Below are 22,422 nucleotides of genomic sequence, written 5' to 3' on the forward strand. Positions count from 1 at the left end.
GATATTGTGTGAAACTCTGCTTACTGTTTAGGTTTGTTAAGAGATCACTTTTATTTTCAATTAAAAGGTGATCTAAAATGGCACACGGGATCTGATTTTAAAAATAATGATAATAATAATGATGATGATAATAACAACAAATGATTCATCACGAACAGATCAACCAATGGGAAGAGGCGTTCAGGATGGCAAGTCACATGACCCCGTCTCCTCCAGACTGCATGCAGTTTGGTATTAAAATGTTTTCAGTGCCACCAACCGTTGTGTTGTTACACATTTGAGATGATAGATACGCGTTGAGCTATTTTAACGGATTATATCATCACATTGAAAACCGGGACTGACGGCACTCAAGGCGAACAACGTTGCGGGTGTTATTTTTGCGGTTGTATCAAAAAAAAGTGCAGAGCTACTGTAGACAGAACACAAGCTAGCTAACGTTAGTCAGGTCGGACGGCGGCGAGGCCCCAACCGGACGGGAACACGGGGGAACCATGGCCAACATCGCAGTTCAGAGGATAAAACGGGAATTCAAGGAGGTGCTCAAAAGTGAAGAGGTTTGTTGTCAAGCTTGCCAGTTAATGTTGCCGCTGTAGTTTTTCCTTTCTTTGACTACGAGGCTGAATGTGAATGACGCGTCGGTGGCTCAGCTGTCAGCTTTCTAATCACCAAGATGCTAGCTTGAGCTAACTGACACGGCAGTCTATCCGGCTTCACAAATAGCTACTAGCTGTTAATATGCTACTGTGGGAAAGTTAAAGCCAAGTATGTTACAGTTGTTAGCAAGCAGTTTATCAGGTTATACAAGCATTACCGCCAAGAAGTGAGTCTTAAATTCACAATTGCTAACTGGCTCTCTTGCCATGCCTTTCAATGGTAACCGAGCTAGCTGCGTTAGCAACGATATATTGGTGTGATCCGCGTGTATTCTTAAAGGTTTACTCTCACGTTATGTCCCCCCTGGATCTGCATAGATTCGTCTCAACTTACATTTGAGAGCCGTAATGTACGTATGTAGATCCGTAAGATGTGTGCAACAAGTTGAGGTCAACTTTGGCTAATGCTGCTGCGGGGAGGTGTCAACTTATGCTGCATAGGCAGGTTTGAGTTTGACAGCGAGCTAGCTTAACACTTTGTGGCCTGCCTGTCCGCTGAAGTTAAAATGCTTCTTTGCCTTTTCACCCCTTTTCAGACGAGCAAAAACCAGATAAAGGTGGATCTGGTGGATGAGAACTTCACAGAACTTAAGGGGGAGATAGCAGGGCCACCTGACACACCATATGAAGGTGAGGGGCTCATTTAGACACACTGCTGTCTGCTAACCTGTATGCGTGGTTGCACAATTTTGTTATTTGATATTGGGAGTCACTGACAACAACTTTATTTTGAGAAGGCCTCACGGACTAACTGTTTCAAGAGACTTTTAATACTTAATGTAAATAAAAACAACTTGCATCTTAACAGTCACCCTTTGATTGGATTCTTGCAATAGTCCTGTCATGATTTTTGAATAATTGCGGTACTTCTCATTTCTTCCAGGGGGTAGATATCAACTAGAAATTAAAATTCCAGAGACGTATCCATTCAATCCACCCAAGGTAGGGATTCATTACTTCTGTAGAGTTATTACAAATAATCATCCCATTGTGTGTGTACATTTGGAAATGTTCCTTAACTGCGCTAAATCACAAATGATTTTCTTTGTCCCATTTTCATTTCATCTATCAGGTGCGGTTTATCACGAAGATCTGGCATCCCAACATCAGCTCAGTCACAGGTGCAATATGTCTGGACATTCTCAAAGACCAGTGGTGAGTGAATGTGCTGCAGCATTCCTAACATTTTTCATCCATCATGCAATACTTTTCTAGTCGGGTAAGGCAGTATTTCCCCAAAAGCCTTATACTCCTGCTGCACTCTTAAAAACAGTACAAGCACCCTTGGGCAAGAGGTTGCAGCAGCAAGGCAATATTTTCTCCATTGTTATGTCTTTACTTCCTGTTGTGCTATCACTTTGCACTTCATTCTACTAGAAACTGATGGCCAGCTGAGCAATCACAAACAAAAGCCATAGCCATTTTTAGGTTGCTGTTCTTATTGCCCACCCCTGTCTATAGTTTGATGACTTCAGGTTCATCTCATTAATAATTTCAGCTTTAAAACTGTGCAAATATGCGTTCATTCAAACTCCTACTTGCTGTAATACATCGACAGAATATACAACGTAGGCTCAACAAAGTTAAACAGATGAGTGAGTCTGTTGATTAGTTATTAGAATTAATCCCAATTTTATATACAGTGATGTAAGTGTTCAGTCAACCTTAGATCAAAGGTATTTAAACTAGCTGGCCCACTGTCATGTGACGGATTGAAAGTATTCCTCCACCACTCCAGTAATAGTACAGAGGGCAACATATCTGTAGAAGTCAGATCACATGAGGAAAGTTCCCCTTTATTGGTGTTGCACTAAACATACCATAAAACATACCTGTATGTTCCTTCAGGGCAGCAGCGATGACACTGAGGACGGTCCTCCTGTCGCTACAGGCCTTATTGGCAGCTGCAGAACCAGATGATCCACAAGACGCAGTGGTAGCCAATCAGGTGGGTGTGCATGTGTATTTATGTTTTGACTTTTGTTTGACAAATTTACTGTATTTCTAATTTTTCAAGCGGAGCAACATTATGTAAATAATGTATTCATTGCTATCTGACACTAGATTTTGGTTGTTGTAGTAGTGTTGGGTAGCTCAAACATGTTTAAGTTGTAAAGGCTCTTGTTGTAAATTAGTTTTACAGCTGATACAGTTTTCTGAACTGATCACGCAAAGAGTTCTTAGAGAGTCGTCCTGTAAGCTAAGATAAGAAAAGATATAACTTTATTAATCCCCCGTAGGGGAAATTTATGTTGACATATCAACACAGAGGAAAGAGAAAAGTAAAAGAACAGATGCAGTAATGTAGAATCAGTAAACTTTCAACGTAGATGTATAAATATATATACACTGTATACACACTATATATGATCAGTATACAGTTAACTTTCTATGTAGATGTTTAAATATTAATACAGTATTTACACACTATATACAATCAATATATGATAATTATTTACAACCAGTTAAATGTCTGAAAGATAACCGAGAATAGTCCGGTAAATGTAAAACCTGGTGTGGTTGGGGACCTCTGTATTAGATGGTTGCCATATCCACACTTAATGATTGTTACTCAAAATTACGAAAATATGTCCATTTGCATAACGTGCATTGGCGCATCGCCCGGTCTAAGCAGGGTTTCCCCCGGAGAACAAGCTGCAGCTGAAAAACCTTTAACCATCTAAAGGCCGGGAATATTTTTGTTGTTTTTACTGCTGTGCACGGACATGTGAAGTGAAATCATCCTGGAGTGCAGCCCTGGCGTAAGCAGCAGCACTCGTACCCAAAATACTGTGGCATCATAGGCAGAATTTCTCACAAATATTGTGATACTCAATTGTGTCAGCATCACTTAGTTCTAATAGATCACCTCCCAAGGCAAACTACTTAATTTCTGGTAGGGAGAGTTCTAATCCAGTGCAAGATTCTGAATTAGGACTTTGCACTACCATGACGTGCAGATCACACATCTGTAGGATGTATCAATTTATGTTAGGTTCACCCGTGTATGACCCTGGCTTGTTAACCGAAATGCTGTGATATAGGTGGATGCATCATGGTTTTTCCTGTGTTGCACAACAGTTATTTTTGCACGTTAAGCAATATTCACTGCGGTGCTAGTAAAGGGACACTGTTGTGAAATACTACGCGTAGATAGTAAGCTCTTTCCCCTATTCTACTCAGCACATAACACCGACATACTATCACTAATATCTAATGTAGTAACAGCCATCCATCGCTTACCAACCCACATCCCAAGGAGAAGTACTCGAACTAATGAAATAATGTTGTCTAGCATAAGATGTTACATTTATGGCACAGCATGTCACCCCCTAAGCCTTATCGGCAGGAAAACCCTGTTATTAATATGACCTCAGAATCATTATAGATACGATTGTTCATGTTTGTCTTTTGTGTCTATTTCACAGCTTTTGACATTTGTATAGACATTAATATAAAAAATAGGCAACATGACAAACCTCCTCCCTTCTGAGGTGCATTTTATTTGCACATTAAAATCCAAAAAGAAACCTCTCCCCATTAGCTTAAAAAGACTAGTTTGCATCACTAATTTGCTTTACTAACTTCAGGTCCTCCAGTCACCACCTAACTTCTTTTCCTAACAACCACTTTTCTCATCTGAAAATTGAAAAATAATTTAGGATGAACCAGTCTGTAGGCTACAAGACAGAGTTGTAGGCTACATCAGTTTAGTCTTACTTTGTACCTGATGTTCTCAACATTTGACAAGTAGGTAGTAATAAAATACAGCTACCAGTTACTTTATTTAAATTGAGCTAATGTTAAGTTAAATAGCAGCCAAACGATGTAGCCTACTCTATAAGCTTTCCTGCTCAGCTGCGCAGTCTGAAGGGGAGACGCTAGCGCAAACTGGCTTCAGTTTTCCAGCAGTCGGGGGACAGACTTTTCTTGGTCTTGAGAAGCTGACACGCTGTAACCGACACTGTACATTTACTGCCGGAATAATTTCCTCCGCTCGCGTTCACCATCACTTTCTGCTGCTCTGACAATGAAACACTCGCTACTCACCTCCCGGTTCGGAGTTATGTTGCTGTAATAACAGCACCTGTCACGTAGATGTCCTTCGAAGAATGAGGAGAGGAGGTGAGCCAAGCGATGAGTGTTACCGTGCTCGCACAGTGTGTGAGTGAAAATTAGTAGTGCATTGATATAATAATGATTGTGGGAAATTTTAGTAGCGGTGGTCGGCTCTTGAATGGTTATAGGGGAAAAATTGATTTATGTTGGAAAAAAAACTGACGAGTTATATTCTCATTAATCACTTTATTTAAATTTAGATTTTGTTTGAGGAGTTAAAAAAAATGTTTAGGGTGACATCATAATATATGACGACAGACTATTTAAAAAAATAAAAAAAAAAGTCAGTACAGCTGTAACCAGCACAGTGTTGGCATGCTTAAACCTTTTCACACAAACTTACTGTTGATTTTCACATTTGTTCCTCACCCAGTACAAGCAGAACCCAGAGATGTTCAAACAGACAGCGAGGCTCTGGTCTCATGTCTATGCAGGCGCTCCCGTCTCCAGTCCGGAGTACACACGCAAAATAGACAAACTCTGTGCCATGGGCTTTGAAAAAGTAAGTTTCTCCAAACTTTTCCCCTCCCCCTGCTGTGCAGTGTGCTGCTGGATTCTGCTGCAGAATAAAACTGAATGGTTTTTGTTCTCTCCCCAGAATGCAGTAATAGTGGCGTTGTCGTCGAAATCCTGGGACGTGGAGACAGCGACAGAGCTACTGCTCAGTAACTGAATCTTGACACCCTCTTCATCTTCCTCTTGATCCCCGTCTCCCCTCCCTCACACATACATGCGCTCTCTCCTCCAAATTGCAGCTGTCTCAAGGCGTGTTTTCCCCCGTTGCACCCGCTGTTTCACAGTGGACTCATCGCCTCCACACTTCCCCCTCTTCTCCATCCTCCCCCTTTTATCCCCTCTGTGTGGCATCTCTCCTCCTTGCTCATCACCTCTGCTGTACAACACTCCAATCAGTCGCTCTGTGAGCTCTTATCTCTGGTTTCCTTAAGTTCATTCAACATTCCACTCAGCGCTACAATCAGAAGTTCAACCACATCTCGCCCCCCTTTGAAGTGAATGCTAGACTTAAGACCCCGCCCATGCCTGCCAATCTCCCGGTTTTCCTGGCTGTGTCCAGGAAGCGGCTGTCGGCGACTTATTCTTGCCTATGCAGTGCATTTACTTTCATTTATGAACGTTTGCAGGAGAGAGTCAAGCCAGGTCATGATTTTTACACACTATTGGGATGGTTTTCTGAACAGGGAATGAGCAGAGTCCTAGAGTAACTACATTTTAAAATTGGTATGTCTTAAGAAATTGTCTTGCGCTAGGTCCAACATCACTACCCTCATTCATTCACTCATCCTTAGACAGTAAACACTCATACACACTGAAAGTCTGAATAATTATCTTGTTCCATCAATGGGAGTTTTTGAGGGCACTTAAAATGCATAAGCAGTTCACTTAAAATGAAAAATATACTGTCAACGAAGGAAATATGGAGTTAATTATACACAGAACTGGACAAGGCTTTTTCCCTGTTCTGGAACCTAGCTCATAAAGTGTCACTGAGGTGTTCACACAGTCATGCCCCCCCCCCCACACACACACACACACACTTTTAAAAGATTTTATTTGGTCTCCTGCAGGAATACATTTGGATTCTTGTTTTTAAACTGAGAGAAAACAAAACAATCAAATAAATGTTCAGCCGTAACACAACCTGTCACACATGTCTGGATGGAAATAGTTCGAAACGAAATTGAAAAATGTTTCATCAACTTAACTGCGCCAACAGATAAATATGTCAAAATGATTCATCTGTAAATAAAGATATTAAAGTCTGTGTAAATTAATCCACGCTGTCCTTTTTTTTTTGTAGCACTGTTATATTTCTGAACGGGAATAATAACAAAAAAAACTACCTTGCAACAATGTAATGCTCAGTAAATCAGTCTGTAGTTTCTTATATAGTTAATCTCAGTCCCAACATTGATATACAGGTGCTGGTCATATAATTAGAATATCATCAAAAAGTTGATTTATTTCAGTAATTCCATTCAAAAAGTGAAACTTTTATAATGTATACATATTTACTCTATATTTCTGTTCTCTGAGTCTTCTTCGAACAGTGGATTGTGATCCCTTCACCCCTGCACTGTGGACGTCGTGATTTGGGAGGTTTTCTTCACAGCTCTCATGATATTATTATATTATTATATATAAACTACTGTTGTTTTCCTTGGCCGACCTGTTCGACGTCTGTTGCTCAGTACACCAGTAGTTTCTTTGTTTTTCAGGACAGTCCAAATTGCTGTGCTTGCTGTGCCCAATGTTTGTCCAATGGCTCTGGTCGATTTTCCTTCTTTTCTCAGCTTGACAATGGCTTGCTTTTCTCCCATAGACAGCTCTCTGATATTCATGTTGGTTTATCCTCTTTAACAGGAAAGGCAGTCTTTATAGGTTTGAACCAAGTATGAAAACTTAGACTAGTCATGCAGAGCTATTTAATGTTTGGACAATTAACCTAAAAGGCAACACCTGGGCAACAAGAAACATCTGTCAGTCACATGTTCCAATAGATTTGCTCACTTGAAAAATGGGTGGGTTTAAGCAAAGGGTGGTATGTCCTGAGTTGTTTAACACATCTAGATGTGAATACCACGAAATGAGAGCTGAAATTCTGAACTCTTGTCTCATACTCATCTTTTGATCTTGAACCCAAATGTTTTCAGTGAACAACAAAAACAAAGGAATTTGCCTTACCGTTCCAATACTTTTGGAGGGGACTGTATAGAGAAACTGTTTATGCTGCTTGTTGTTAAGGATCCAACATGTGTTTATAAGCTTGTTTGGCAGTGCACATATTTGAATAAAAACTAGGCTGATGCATTAAATTTACAAGACCAACAGAAATTGAACCTCCAGGGAATTACGTTGCCAGTGAAAATGGAGCAAGCAAGCCAATTTAGATGAAAAATGTGCATGCAGAAGAACTGGCGAATGGATTATGTATATTGGAGTTTGCTTTCCTGTACAGTTGTACTTTGAACTTGTACAGTAGTATTGCACTAGTGTTGCATTAGATTCCTGGTAGAACAACCAAAATTTCTTCTTTTTTTTTTACTGTCTCAACAAGGACGTAATATATGCACTTATCATAAGGTTCAGATCACATTGCTTACAGTGTGGCACACTGAGAACGAGCATAACAACAGATGGCATGCTTATTAGCATGTTGTGCCGTGCTGAACCTCTCCAAGAAACCCTGGCATTAATCTGAACACTGCATTTCAGCCTGCGTACTTGCACCAAACACGAGAAAACCTGCCACTGAGGTGTTTATGTCCACTATTCAACAACAGTATGTAGTGTAGATCCATCCAAGGACCTCGGTGACAGTATCACAGTGAACTGTTCAGCAGTGCACCTGCTGCACACTACAGCAAACTCAGGTTTCTTTTGCGCCACGAGTGGCAAAAGCTTATTTTGTATCATTCCGCTCGATGTTGGCATATCTCTCTAGTACATCTACTGGAACTCCTCCAAGCATCCCAGAGCAGGTTACTGTACTACATAGAGCTATATACGTGCCTTGAATAGAGCACACTCCCTGGCTCATCTAATGGCCCTGAGATAATCACTCTCTATGCTATTAAAATGCACACAAAATAAATTAGCTTGTTGCATTATTAAAGTGTTGAAGGTTCCATAGGACTGACTTCACCACACCACACCTCCTTGGATATGCTTTGTTCCAGCTGTGCTACATTAGATTAATTTTGATGTTTGGGCCCACAGGAAAATAAAGATGACTCCCCCAGTAATAATATTAGAAATTGTCATATAACCGTGAGGATATAGTGGCCTTTTATTTCAGCACAGCTGTAAGATTTCCAAATAGAATTCACTTTTGGGTGATTTTGTAAGTGACTCAAATAATAATAATAATATTTTATTTATAACAAGTATAACCATCTATAAAATGTTTCTAGAGTTTCCAGATCCAAAATGTTGCTTTTTCTCTCTGATCAAAACTCTAAAATCCCTAAAAGGTATATGTAGGGATATTAAATTAAGCTTTATGTCTTTTCCGTTCATGAGTGGTGTTGACTGATTTTTACTTCCGGTTGTGCATCAATATCCTCAAATTAGTAGCTGTAAATAAAAACCTTTTTTTCCACTTTTAATGTAGAAAAGGTAACTGGCAGAAAGTGCATCAAGTTGAGATGATAAAATATGTGCCATCATTTTATGTGTCACTTTAACAATAATATTTAGTGTTATTACTATTTATGAAGACCTACCCATAACTACGAAGCCACCACTTGATTGATTGTATGATTGACTGCTCCATATCTTCCTGGAATTGGCAGTGTGTTGTTGGAGCAGGCCAGCAGCCCACCCGGCTGCGGGGGGTTTGACTGACAGGTGAATAGCCCAGTGTGTGGTGAGGCGATGATTCGTGGGCATCCTGTTTCTCTCTCTGCTGCTATGTGATAGCCAGAGTTTTATTCCGTGTCTCAGTCAGCAGACATGCAGCCTCCCCTGCCAAGCTGTAAGAGCTGCCTTGACCGCAAGGAAGACCAGATGAAACAGTGCCCTGCTATCTGCAACTGAGTTTAATTGGGGTTGAACGGGCATCATGTAGGCCGGTTAGGAGATGAAACTAAAGGGCTGTTACATTTCTGTTGGCTGTTGTCTTTCATTTCTTCTTGAAGGTATTAATAAATGCTCAAGATGATTCCAATTATCTGCCTGGCGATGCTGCTTCCTGAAGGTAAGCCAGACGCTCATGCGTCTCCGTGATGTTAATTAGTTAAAGAGGTTGTGCTGTTGTGTTTGTAAAGACAGGCTTTTCATTTGGTTAAAAAGGTTAACAAACGTTAAATGCATTGCTGTGTGTGTAATTGTGCACGGACCTCAGTGCCATGAGCAGTTGCTCTGACGTTGAACTTTGCATGTGGCTTTCAAACCATTTAACCAAACAATCTAAAGAATCTTATGAAAGTTAAGATGTTTGTTTGCTAATGTATCAACAGATGTCTTAAATAGACCTGAACCCCATTTTTAAAAAAGTTTCCACACCACTTTTGGGGCTTTCTCTGAGGGATCCACTAAGGGGATTTGAAGTGGCCAAATAAATGCAAAATAATTATTCCTACAATTTCATAAAAAAAATTATTCACTCATCATTTAACATTTATGCCTAAACATGGCATTAAGAAAAGAGCAATAATAAACTTCAAACTTGGTTTTGAGATTAATTGAAAGGCACTATTAGAACAATGTGAAGAAAAAATTCTGGTTAAACTTGATGTTAATATGTTTAACTTAAACTTGTTAAACATATTTATCTCAGAAGCACTGGTACATAAAATGACAATGAAAAATGACTCCCACATCTTTCCCCCTCCAGTGGCTCACTCTGCTGAGGGTCACTATGCCACGAAGCTCCTGAATGATTTGATGGAGAATTATTCCAACGCCTTGCGGCCTGTGGAGGACACTGACCGAGCCCTCAACGTCACCTTACAGATCACTCTCTCTCAGATCAAAGACATGGTGGGTACAAGCTCGTCAGCAAGTCTAAAGTCTTAAGTCCTCATTACATGTACTGTATATTATGGTAAGATCTTAATTATCAAAATAAACCATACTTTTTCGAACCAGACAACAGGACTGTCCACAACTAAAACATATTTGCTAAAGTGATTAGTTTAACTGGAAAGTCTTTAATATTATTTCTACAATATTATAGTACCTCTAAAGATGAATCTGTCATGTACACAGAGTTCCAGACCAAGAGGCCAAGAGGTATTTTATTACTATTCCCAATAATAAGTAAGAGTTCATTCTTCATTACAGCGCCATTAAAAAAGCAATAGTCAACATAACATTTCTTGGCTGATCAAATAGTCACACTGCACTCCTGCTTCCAGTGAAACTAAGCTGTAAGTTAATTTGGGAGAAATCATGCAAATACATAGAACTGTAGGTTATAATAGATACACTGAACCTAGAACCAAACCATGAGGAGGTTTGGATTGCTGCGTTTTCATCATTGCAAAGACAGAAGTCACCAAAGGATAAGTTTGTAGATGCTGGTGTATATGAATGGCAAACCTCCCGCTGTACAGGCCTGGCCTACTGTTACTCAGCTGGCTCAGGTTCCTGTTCAGGTTCAGTGCTGTGTCAGTGCACAGTGAATTAGAACTTGTGTGTTGTGCACAGGTGTGTGTGGGTAAAGAGAGAATATAGCTCTCCTACTGAATGTAACATCTCTGTGGTATACCAGATACTGAATCAGTGTGTGTGTGTTGGAGTGTCCTATTTCCCAAAGCATTTATGTTTTCTACGGTTCGGTGCTTCTGTGAAGCTCTGGCAGCGATACCAAAACCACCCCCACGCAACCCCGTCAGCCAGAGACTCTGCTCATCCACCTGATATTGACAGACAGGTCTGGATTTCAGCTGATAATCTGAAGCGCATCTGCCCTCGTAATGCTCATAGAGAGTTAATGAGCAACAGAGAAATGAGAAGGAGACTTAAGATGCTGTTAGTATGTATCCATTGTGTGTGTGTAGGTATGTGTGTGTCATTTGTGTGATTTTGACTGTGTGTGCGTATGAAGGATGAGAGGAACCAGGTGCTGATTGCCTACCTGTGGATCAGGCAGACGTGGAACGATGCGTACCTGAAGTGGAATAAAGAGGACTATGACGGATTGGAGGTGATCCACATCCCCAGCAGCTTTGTGTGGAGGCCTGACCTTGTCCTCTATAACAAGTACGCCCGTACGTCACACAAACACACACGCACACCACTATAACTTCCTGATCTTTCTCTTTCATAGGACTTTATGTTGCATTTTTCTTTAAATCCTCATTATAACAGATTAAGAGCGGAATCATCTTAAAAGAATAATTTCAGCAAGAGGCAGAAATTACACACACTTATCATTTGGATCATCATTTGGAGATCACCATTTCCACAGCCTTACTAACATTGCTCAATGACACTAATAATCTCAACAATTGTAAGATTATTATTATGCTTTGACAGTAATAATCTACTTAAATTATATGACTCTTTACAACTGCAGAGTTACAAAGTCCTTTAGTAAACAAAGTGCAATTTAAATACATTAAAGCAGAGTAAAGGTTCCAATTAAAAATAAATAAGCTAAAACATCTTTTAGAAATATCAGAATCAGAGTCATTATGTACCAGGTATGTACACATACGAGGAATTTGACTCCGATCTTCCATTAGTCCCACTGTACATATACAAACAAGCTTTAAAAAACCAGACACAATCTACTATATACAGATACACACAAACATAAACAAAAAGTACATTTGTAGACAGCAAGACTAACTGTTCATCGGAGTGGTGGCCTGTGGGTAAAAACTGTTCCAGTGTCTGGTTGTTTTGGCGTACAGCACTTTGTAGCGCCTTCCACAGGGGAGAAGTTGGAACAGGTTGTGTGCAGGCTGGATCTGCAATATATTTTGTCATATAATTTGTTGCATAAGTAAAATACCATTGTTAGAAATGTGTATTAAAGTGGCCATAATCATAATACAATGCACAAACACTGTAGTGTTCTTCTGTAACAGCAGACTACAACAGCTCACCACAATTTAGCTCAATAACATGCTACTTTCCTCCTCCAGAGCTGACGATGACTTCTCGGGGCCGATGGACACCAACGTGAGACTGCGCTACAATGGAGAGATAACCTGGGATGCCCCTGCCATCACCAAGAGCTCCTGTGTGGTGGACGTCTCCTACTTCCCCTTTGACAGCCAGGAATGCAACCTCACATTTGGTTCCTGGACCTACAATGGCAACCAGGTTTGTAGAACAACATGTACGATGTGCAGGATAAAACCGCCTCAATGCAATTAAGTCGCCTTTGACTGATGAATGATACAAAACTTACTCAGATCTGTGTTGTGAGGCTATGGCCTGTGTGCTAGATTAGGTGGGACTCACTAAGACTGGCCAGCTTGAAAAAGAGATCAGACCACATTTACTTTTGTCTTGAGACCAACCGCATCTGTGGTCATACATATGTGTGTTTATCCATTTGCTGAATTAGTCCTTTCTTGGAAAATGTCAGTGGGTGGAGCTGGTCGTATGCCTCCTCTACAGCTAATCATCTGTTACCCTAATTCCAGGTAGACATCATTATGGGCATGGACAGCGGTGACCTGTCAGACTTTGTGGAAAATGTGGAGTGGGAGTGCCATGGGATGCCGGCTACCAAGAATGTCATCATGTACGGCTGTTGCTCTGACCCGTATCCAGACATCACCTATACAGTGCTCCTGCAGCGCCGCTCCTCATTTTACATCTTCAACCTCCTCCTCCCCTGCTTCCTCATCTCCTTCTTGGCTCCCCTGGGCTTCTACCTGCCTGCAGACTCCGGCGAGAAGGTTTCCCTCGGAGTGACGGTACTTCTGGCTCTCACTGTGTTCCAGCTAATGGTGGCTGAGAGCATGCCTCCATCCGAGAGTGTGCCCCTCATTGGTAAGAGTGTGTTTGTTTAGGATTCTGTTTAAAGTCATTATGTACAGTATTTTTATTGGATTGTAGCATCTTTAGAATTATTATAGTTGCCTGCAATCCTGTGTGTCAATCGGTCAATCCACCGCTATGCTCCAGACTGCTCTCAACAACTATTGGATGGATTGCCATGAAATGCCGTAGAAACATGGTCCCCAGATAATGTATTATTATGACCTAAAAAGTCCTTGACCTTTCCTCTAGCGCTACCATGAGGTTGACATTTGTGGTTTTGGATCAAATGCCACCCCGGGCTTAATTTTTATAACTCCGGTGATCCCTTAACTGTCCATAATAATGTCAAACTTTAATTTACTAATGACATTCCCATTAGCCTCAGCTGTACTTTATGTTTAGTGTTAATTAGTAAATGTTAGCATGCTAACACGCTCAGCTAAGATGGTGAACCAGGTAAACATTAAACCTGCTTAACATCAACATAGTCATTATGACATTTGCATGCCAACATTAGCATTTAGCTGAAAGCAGTGCTAAGCCTAAGTGCAGCCCACAGATTGTGTATAAATATTCTGTCTATGCTACAGCTTCACAGAGCTGCTAACGTGGCTTTATATTTCAGTGAATTTGTTGGCTAAACAATCACTCTGGTTGCAGTTTTTCAGTGAAGGAATTTCACAGTGGGCAGCTGTGGCTTAGAGGTAGATGGGCGGTTTTATCACCGGCTTCCCCCCCCGTCCCACATGACGAAGTGTCCTTGGTGAAGATACTGAACCCAAATTGCTCCCAAATTGCTCCCAAATGCTGTGCCATCGTTGTGAGTGTGTGTGAATGATTTGTTTCTTTCTAATGACCAGTTGTAGCCATACCATAAGTGTATGAATGGGGTGAATGTGGCATGTCAAAAGACTAGAAAAGGCAAAAAGTACAGTCCATTTGCCATTTACAACAAAAGATGTTGTAGCGAATGTTGACAGAATTTAACAAAAGCCAAAGAAGTTCCTATCTCCTGTCTGTTTTTGTTCCTATCTGTTACACAGGGAAGTACTATATTGCCACTATGACCATGGTCACAGCCTCCACATCTCTCACCATCTTCATTATGAACATCCATTTCTGTGGTGCAGAGGCCAAACCAGTCCCCCACTGGGCAAAAGTCCTCATCATCGACTACATGTCCAAGATTTTCTTTGTTTATGAGGTGGGCGAGAACTGCGCCTCTGCCTCCTCCTCTACTTCATCTCTTCACTTCCCCCAGGATGACATACGTCACAATCACCCCAGCTCCCAAATTCATGTGAATGGTAAACCGGGGAACCAGAGTCACAAATACCCCAGACCTCAGACCCCCAAGCCGCAACACCATCCCAGAGTGAAAGCCCAGCACCATATCACTAGAGAAGAGAGGAGCCACCTCTTCAGCCCTGCACCTGGGAAATATGAAGGCTCTAACGGGAAATTCCCCACAGGAGATTGCTGTAAAGAAGACCAGAAGGTCCCCTGCTACCCTGCAGACCAAAAGCTTCTCTGCTGCCCTGAAGACAAAAAGCCACTACCTCAAGGCCCCACTATTACCTTTGGTCCCTGTGTGTTCTGTAGCTATGGCAGCAGCATCCCTGGTGTGGACACCAAACTGGTGCGCAATGTTGAATATATCGCCAACTGTTTCAGAGAGCAGAGGGCCACATGCGCCAAAGGGGCAGAATGGAAGAAGATCGCTAAGGTGATGGACAGATTCTTCATGTGGATCTTCTTCATCATGGTTTTCCTTATGAGCATCCTCATCATTGGCAAGGCACCGTGACCAAGCAGTAATGCTACAGTTTTTTATATATATATATTTGATTTAGTGAACTCTTTTTGTCAAATAAAAGTCAAAGAGAGTATTTTGTATTTTATAAACATGTTGTATGCTGGCATATATATGGACTTTGTTGCTTTTTCTTTATTCATAATAGAAATATAGATTACAGTGATTTGAAAATAAACAAATTTTAACTTTGCATTCACTGTTTTTGGCAATGTACTTTGCAATGGTAAAACCCCTACTTTTCTTCACATAATAATTTAATGTCCTGTACTGTACATTACATTATTTGGTCTTCATCTAAAACAAAACAAAATGGGCCAGACATTGATTATTTATCCAGGCAATGCCGATAAATTATCATAAAATGGACTTCAGTTACAACGAACTATGCACTGACTGCATTTTAGCTACTTGGCTTCCTATACAATCCTTACCATGTATATTAATAGCAAGTTGTAAATATACAGCTTATTACCCTCCTCATCAATCATGACTTTGATATACAGGTATACTTTATCACCTGACCATTGATTGCACGTAACGGGATCTGCTGTCAAGTTAAAATATGACCAGTGGAGACAGCACATGCCTTATTCACTACTGTGAAATAAGATGCCTGGGGCACAGCGCCAGCGAACGCTCAGGATCTGCAGAATCATTTTTTTGTTCAAGATCATCCAGTGAATAGTTCATGAGCAAGCTTTGTTTGTAGCGCAGCCAGGGCAGTGAGGATGTAAGGTAATATGGAGCATCAATAATGAAACACAACGAGAACACTCTGACACCCCCTCTTCCAAAAACCCCATACCTTGAACTTGGAAAGTCAAGTGAATGTGTTTGTGTGTATATATAGTTGTGCACAGATGTGGGGAAGGAAGAATAAAAAATAAAACCTAATATTATTGATACAGCTGATAAACTACATTAATTCAAGTATTGTACCAGAGTTATGATGCGGTTGCACTTCCCTTAAGTATTTCCATTGATGTGCAGGTTTATATTCTATCTTTCTTTAATATATACATTAATTTTTGTTAAAAATAAAAGTCATTTTCTCAACCAGCTCAGCACTGTACTGCACTGTTTTTAGCAAAAGTTACTGTTGGAATTAGTGTAGTTGTTGGGTAGTATTTTGTGCTGTGGATTTGGTTTACTAGTGGGTATTTATGGCAGCAGGATGGTTAATGTGGGATTGACTCAAAATAAACAACAGTGCCCATGTTCATTGTGATGAAGCAATATGTCATGCCAAAGCAACATTGTTGCTCACTGAAAACAATGGACATATGTATCACCAGGAATAAGCTATGGTATATGAACCATATGAAAAATATCACCACGCTTAGGCTTTAACTTACAATTTTGTATTTTTACATTGTGATATTACTACTTTTATTTATTTAGCAAGGGATCCGAATACTTGTGTATTTTCCTCCTTCCTTATTCCTTTACCTCTTTCAAGATGATCCAGTTTGTAGGGAATACAATAAACACAGGATTCAGAATGGTACTAAAGAAAACAGGATTTCTGTTGCAATTATTGCTCCAAAATTTTTCACTGCAATACCTTATTCTTACAGTAGAGGGCACTCATTTCCAACATACCATTCTGGTGGTGGATGCTCCAGAACTTGCCGTTTAACGCTGCATATGGCAACATAAGTGCAGATTTGCCCCTCAGAATTATTCCTCCTGTCTCTTCATCACCTGCAGTGAACCACTCACAACATGTCACCACGGAGAGTAGAAAAATAATTTGTAGGCCGTATATTAGAACTCTAGGTTATTGTAAGACAAGAGACTATACGTCTCTCATGCAGCAATTCCATAATTAAATCAAGCGCCTATTAATGAAAGGGAGCTTGTCGGTAAAAAATGCTGTGGCAGCAGGCAGCACGCCTGTTGATTGTTCTGCTGAGTTTCTTCAGTGTCGGTTCTGTTGAGCAGCAATCAAATGGGCAGAGGAGTTTTTTTTATCCTCCTCTCCAAAGTGATTGTCATGCGCTAGGCATCTGATATAAGTGCGAATATCTTACATTTTCTGTCAGAGGGAAGCCGACCGCATTGCATTGCATTAGTGCTCAGTGAGCCGCAGGGGCCACAGTAGACCGTAATCACCATGGGAAACCAGGAGAAGTGCGAACCATGTAATTTGGACAGGCGCAGCAGCTCAGGCACTGATAGAAAGACTGCTGGGGAAATTACCAAGTGCTTTACAAAATTACAATTGGAGAAGTATTAACCATCACCACTTAGATTTACAAAATCACTGTGGTGATGCAATTAATTCACCAGTGACTAACAAGCGGTGGAATGGTACTTTTACACAATTACCATTCTTAAGCACATTTTAAAGTACAGTACCTTGTTCTGCACTACATTTATCTGACAGCTGTGTATCCTTATTTATTTGCATATTAAGATTTGAAATACAGGACATATGGTCATCATAAACTGAATCTACATTAAAATGTTGCTGACATGTTTCATCAATCATACTTACCCAATAATAATAATAATACTCTTAGTGGGACCATTTTGCATTATGAATACTTTTCATACTTAAAGTACATTTTGTGATACTTTCATGCTTTTACTTAATCACTCACTATTTATTGTACTGTTACAAATGTGGTATTGCTGTTTTTGTGAACCATTGTGACTAACATTTGAATATTATTTTTTATTTTACTACAAGGAAGAGATCTGAACTATTTGAGATTCTTTATGGGCTTTGAAAGCAATTTTAAAGATTACATTTATTAATTTGTGTGGGTCACTTATTGCCTGACCTTATGGGAATGTAAAGTGTCTCCACTAAATGATTATGCAAATTGATTATTACCAAATTACTTGACATGAGTGTTGTGGGGAAAAAAATGGAGGAATCAGCAGTAGCCTACAGTTTGACAACTTATTCTGTGCAGACAGACTTTTTTTTCATGTAGAGAGACTGAGTATTTCAGTTGAAATACTTGTCCAGTGTAATATGTGCATGTTTGAGTTTTACAGTAATTTAGATGATTGTCTCAGATAGAATAATTGATGTGCAAATTGGAGAGGAAAGTAGAGTCACCCCCTATGCACAGGGCCTGTAACCCCTCGCTACATAACATTACGCCCCTGCCTTTGGATAAAACTTCCTCCATGGACCCCACTTTTAAAACAGCAGCTGCACTGCCATCTGCAACTGATTTATGGTTTATGTATTACTGTCCAGCAGTGATGTCGTTAGCTTTCGCTTGACATAATGCTCTGTAAAACTTTAACAAGCCAACAGTGTTCCAGATAGACAGAGGACATCCAGCGTTAAGGAGATTAATTCTTGATCCGTGAAGAACAGGACCTTGAAATTAGCATGCGGTTGCCGCGGTGATAGAAGCACGCTAATCCAAAGTGCTCCACAATGTTGACAGACATTTAGAAAGTTTGTTTTCAAGTGGAGACTCAACCCTGCACATATGACGACTTAAAGGCATTTTTCATATAAATTACCGATAAAAAAGACTCCAATGTAGGAGTAGGTTGTTGCAGTAAACATCTGTGGAGACGCCCACCGCCTCATGACGGACCCAGATTTATAGAGGGGAATTTATGGGCAGTTAAAACTTTGCGTCGCGTGAAAGATTAACAGAAACACCAACAGTAGAAACGTTACCGTTAATCTAACGTTACATACCGGTAAATATGAAGAGTCCCGGACACGACTACAGTATTTTTGGGAGAGAAAACAGGACACTCTTCTGAAATGGTAACGTGAATTTCACTGAAATATTTTCTAGTTCTAGCGAACAGGCAGTAACGTTAACCTCATTTTACGTTAACGTTAAATCAATGCCGTGGTTAGTTTGCTAGTTAGCATAGTTGACTTTAACAAATCATTCCGAAAATATGACATAACCTAGTTAAAGTTAGCCAACGTTACTTCACTTGTTTTAAAACAAAATCAGAGTTGTATTCAGTATAACTAAGTTATGCCTCAACGGTAGCGTCACTCAAGTTAATGTTACAGCCATTGATTAATGTAATCTAATTTAACGTTAGTTAAATTCCCTGCAACCTGGTGAGTTTAATTTACCTTAAATTAAACAAAGCAAAGATACTATAAGCCATAGTAAATATACACTTTACACCATGGCTATAAATGTAGCTTTGAGTTTAATTATGTGGATGACATTTGGTTCAACGTAGCTTATTTAACTACTTACATAAAGTCAAGTGAAGTCAGTTTGATTTGTATTGCCAAAACTCACAAATTTAGTGGTTTGATGAGTCTGTGAGGGGTGTGTGCATTATTTAAATCCTTAAAGTAAATATTTTACGTCTTTTCAGGTGTCAGAAAGAAAACACATCTCCGAGATGATGGTGAAAAATAAAAATATAGGAGGGCGTCCTAAACGCTCTTCCACATGCAAGACAAAAAAGGCTGGCTCCAAAATCGCATGCAGCACGGACGTGACTCCTCTGGATAACCCAGCCGACAGTGACATCCCTGCTATCTCTCCAGAGCTCCAGACCACTGGGCAAGGTCAGCTGGGCTTTCCAGACAGAGTCTACCTTCTGGCCTCAGTGATCTTCCAGAATAACCACCTGGAAAAGCCTGCTGCCCAGCGGTTGGTGAATTATGGCAAAGAGAGAGGGCTCCCATTGCCTGAAGTGAAAGATGAGGAGATGCAACGTACAGCTTATGAGCTGGCCTTCAATACACTTAAATGTGAGTGACGGGTAGAGTGGTTGGATTTGTTGAACCCTTTGTCATTACTATTTTTCCTTCCTTCCTTCCCTTTTCTGTCAACCTTGCATGTTTGTATATATCCCCACAATTCATACACTTACATTGTTGTTTTGGGTGGCTTTAGAGTGAGGACATCAGCAAAGGGTGTTCGGTATCCCCTATTCTGAGGCACATTAAGTTGCAAGTAAACCCTATTTGACTCCAGGCAAACACACAACCATTTGAAATGAGAATGAATAGCCCTGGGGATGTTAATTGACAGGTAGAATTGGATTTAGATAGATTGATGAAGGGCAAGTAGAAGAGAAAAAAAAACGCTTGAATGACCAGGAGGAATTCTGTGTGATGCTACACAAATCAATTTGGCTCATAATCTGTTATCTGGCACAAGGGTGGGGTCTGGGTGACCGAAGTCACAGGGGTGTGTAATCAACATGGCGATAAGGCAGGGGAGGTGAGCTGACTGTCAGTGCAGGATGATGGCTGGAATCGATTTAATGCGTCCTTAGTGGATGGAGCGGTCAGGTAGCAGGAACACCCTCGTAGCCATGAATGATTTTCTTCCTTCTAACTATCCATCCACTGAGCTTGGATAAGCTTCGGGCCTACATGTCCCACAATTAATGCAGATTGCCTCGAAATATCCATTATCACAAGCGCCAGCACCTTGTTGTAACCTTTATTAGTTTAACAGCTGTAGATCATTGTACTCACATTACCAAGTGAAATTGACTTGATTGCTAAGGATAATAAGAGAGAACATAGGGATTTTATTGGCAAGACATTGTTTTCATCCATCACCCTTTTTTCACTCTATGAGAGGATGCTTGTATATGCTAACCAATTTGAGGAATTTGCTATTACTGTAGGCACATGGAAACATGTTAATTTGCTCAAGAACATATAATAATATGAGCTCTACTTAAAGGGGGAAATGGTCTGCTTGAGATTAGAACAATTACAATATACTGCATTTCTTGTTAAATTTAATCCTCTTTTTGTTCAGGGCTCATTTCAAAGACAAATATTCTCTGTCTTATCAGTGAGTACAGTTCCTCTACAGCACCCATCCCCCCACATCTGACATTTCCAGAATTAGTTCATTTGTCGAATTTCAGCTAGTGGGGTACTTCAACAGAGCTCATTTAAAGAAAGGGGGAACTATAAAAGCCATCATAGCTATAGTATTATTGGCAGAAACCGGTTACATTGTCCCCGATCTTTATTTATCTTTATTTTCTTTTTTATGGACCATGGTTTTATAGGAAAAAATGTTTTTCTGTATTTAAGGTGTTAATGAAACTATACTCCACTTATAGAGACATGATCGTTGACTTGGCTCAATCACATACGTATTTTTGTCATGTGTTAGATTTACTAGCACTGGCTGTGTGGTGAAATTGGGTGCAGATGAAATGACACAGCCTGGAAACCAATGTTAATCTCTCCTCATCCTCCTCCTACGAACAGCCTGACTTTTGGTGCAGAAATTGATTTGCTTGTGACACACACGCCCACACTGGCAGACACACACACACACACACACACACAAGACACATCATTTGTGCACCGCCTTGGAATGACTGATCCAAAATTGAGCTGAGGTCAGTTGTTAACCTAAAGAAGAAATGCTTCAGCAGCAAAAAAACACACAAAATGAGCAAAATGCCAATGAGCACTGGTATTGATCTTGTGATTATAACGCTTATCTGCTTAAAACAAAAAAAAAAAGTCGCTCAGTAATTTCCATATCGGTGGCAGAGGACACAGCCTTGTCTGTTGCTGTCAATACTAACATGTGGAATGAGAGTTTGTGATGAGGTTTACCAGTGTTCCCACAGATTGAAAGCGTAACTGTGGCCGGGGGTGGGGGGGTGGGGGGGGGTGGTTCATCAATAGTGATAAATGAGCAGTATGTATTTTTATTACACTTAGTAAAAGTACCATTTCTTGAGATTCAGCAAAAACATGTGGCGTTAACCGCGTTCAAACAGCAAAGTGTCCTAAAAGGACCTTAAGAAGTGAATTGTATAATTCCTTACATGCTTGCTAATAACTGTTTTGAAGATGGGTCTCCGACATTGACAGCATTGTGTTGGACTGATTTGTGCAGCGGTGTTTATGTTTATGTTGTCCGTGATTGCGAGAGAGAGAGAGAGAGCGAATATGGGCTGCGCAGCGCTGCAATCAAGAACGATTTTACCCAAATTTACTTGGGCGGCTGTTGAGATACCTGGGCGGCCCGCCCAAGTAAAGCCTATGTATGGGAAACACTGGGTTTACCCTGGTTTGACATTTCATATTAGTATGCATGTCCTTTGCGCTTTCCCTTCTCTGCCTCTTCTCTTTCACTTCATTTTGTCTCTTTTTGATATCTTCAGGGCTTTTCTATTTCTTTAACTGCTCCTGTCTCTTTAGAAAGCATTTTTTTCCCCATATCTGAGTGATCTGCTTGGTCACTGCCCTTGAGGCAGTTTATGTTGTCAAGGTTTCATTTCTTGTAGACTCATACCTTGTGGTCTACAAGTGTTTGAGGTATGCGTCGATGTTAAGCTATGTAAAGTACTTTTTGTGTGAATTTTTATTAGTAAAAATGTGTTGACCTTGTCTGTGGCCATGAGAGACCCCCCCCC

At 40.4% G+C, this 22,422-nt stretch overlaps 3 protein-coding genes across 4 annotated transcripts in view; all 3 read left to right on the top strand.

Annotated features, from left to right (window-relative positions):
• Nucleotides 1–204: 204 nt before the first annotated feature.
• On the top strand, nucleotides 205–6,568 carry ube2ka (ubiquitin-conjugating enzyme E2Ka (UBC1 homolog, yeast)). The gene is made up of 7 exons (XM_046031131.1): nucleotides 205–557; nucleotides 1,193–1,286; nucleotides 1,540–1,598; nucleotides 1,729–1,811; nucleotides 2,505–2,604; nucleotides 5,149–5,277; nucleotides 5,374–6,568. The coding sequence occupies exons 1-7, from the start codon at nucleotides 495–497 to the stop codon at nucleotides 5,446–5,448; spliced, it is 603 nt and encodes a 200-aa protein (XP_045887087.1). The 5' UTR covers nucleotides 205–494; the 3' UTR covers nucleotides 5,449–6,568.
• A 2,854-nt stretch (nucleotides 6,569–9,422) lies between these two features.
• LOC123957978 (neuronal acetylcholine receptor subunit alpha-9-II) lies at nucleotides 9,423–15,230 on the top strand. The gene is made up of 6 exons (XM_046031132.1): nucleotides 9,423–9,492; nucleotides 10,132–10,277; nucleotides 11,347–11,501; nucleotides 12,392–12,572; nucleotides 12,899–13,250; nucleotides 14,285–15,230. Exons 1-6 carry the CDS (start codon nucleotides 9,444–9,446, stop codon nucleotides 15,046–15,048), a joined length of 1,647 nt encoding a protein of 548 aa, XP_045887088.1. The 5' UTR covers nucleotides 9,423–9,443; the 3' UTR covers nucleotides 15,049–15,230.
• Nucleotides 15,231–18,443: 3,213 nt separating this feature from the next.
• Nucleotides 18,444–22,422, top strand: part of LOC123957431 (putative methyltransferase NSUN7) — a 21,816-nt gene continuing 17,837 nt past the window's right edge. Inside the window, exons 1-2 of one of the 2 annotated variants that reach the window (XM_046030216.1) lie at nucleotides 18,444–18,805; nucleotides 19,387–19,768. In XM_046030216.1, coding sequence (XP_045886172.1) covers nucleotides 18,803–18,805; nucleotides 19,387–19,768 — 385 coding nt within the window. In that variant the 5' untranslated portion in view covers nucleotides 18,444–18,802. The remainder of the gene's footprint in view (nucleotides 18,806–19,386; nucleotides 19,769–22,422) is intronic. The other variant, XM_046030215.1, reaches the window with a different exon arrangement.

The sequence above is a fragment of the Micropterus dolomieu genome, linkage group LG19 (assembly GCF_021292245.1).
Source record: "Micropterus dolomieu isolate WLL.071019.BEF.003 ecotype Adirondacks linkage group LG19, ASM2129224v1, whole genome shotgun sequence".
NCBI lineage: Eukaryota > Metazoa > Chordata > Actinopteri > Centrarchiformes > Centrarchidae > Micropterus > Micropterus dolomieu.

Bases quoted from the DNA above. Each gene is read 5' to 3' on its own strand.
- ube2ka (XM_046031131.1), top strand. From the start codon at position 495: ATGGCCAACATCGCAGTTCAGAGGATAAAACGGGAATTCAAGGAGGTG. The intron at 1,812-2,504 runs GTGAGTGAATGT...ATGTTCCTTCAG, and splicing joins GACATTCTCAAAGACCAGTG to GGCAGCAGCGATGACACTGA. The intron at 2,605-5,148 runs GTGGGTGTGCAT...TTCCTCACCCAG, and splicing joins ACGCAGTGGTAGCCAATCAG to TACAAGCAGAACCCAGAGAT.
- LOC123957978 (XM_046031132.1), top strand. From the start codon at position 9,444: ATGCTCAAGATGATTCCAATTATCTGCCTGGCGATGCTGCTTCCTGAA. The intron at 10,278-11,346 runs GTGGGTACAAGC...GTGCGTATGAAG, and splicing joins TCTCTCAGATCAAAGACATG to GATGAGAGGAACCAGGTGCT. The intron at 13,251-14,284 runs GTAAGAGTGTGT...TCTGTTACACAG, and splicing joins CGAGAGTGTGCCCCTCATTG to GGAAGTACTATATTGCCACT.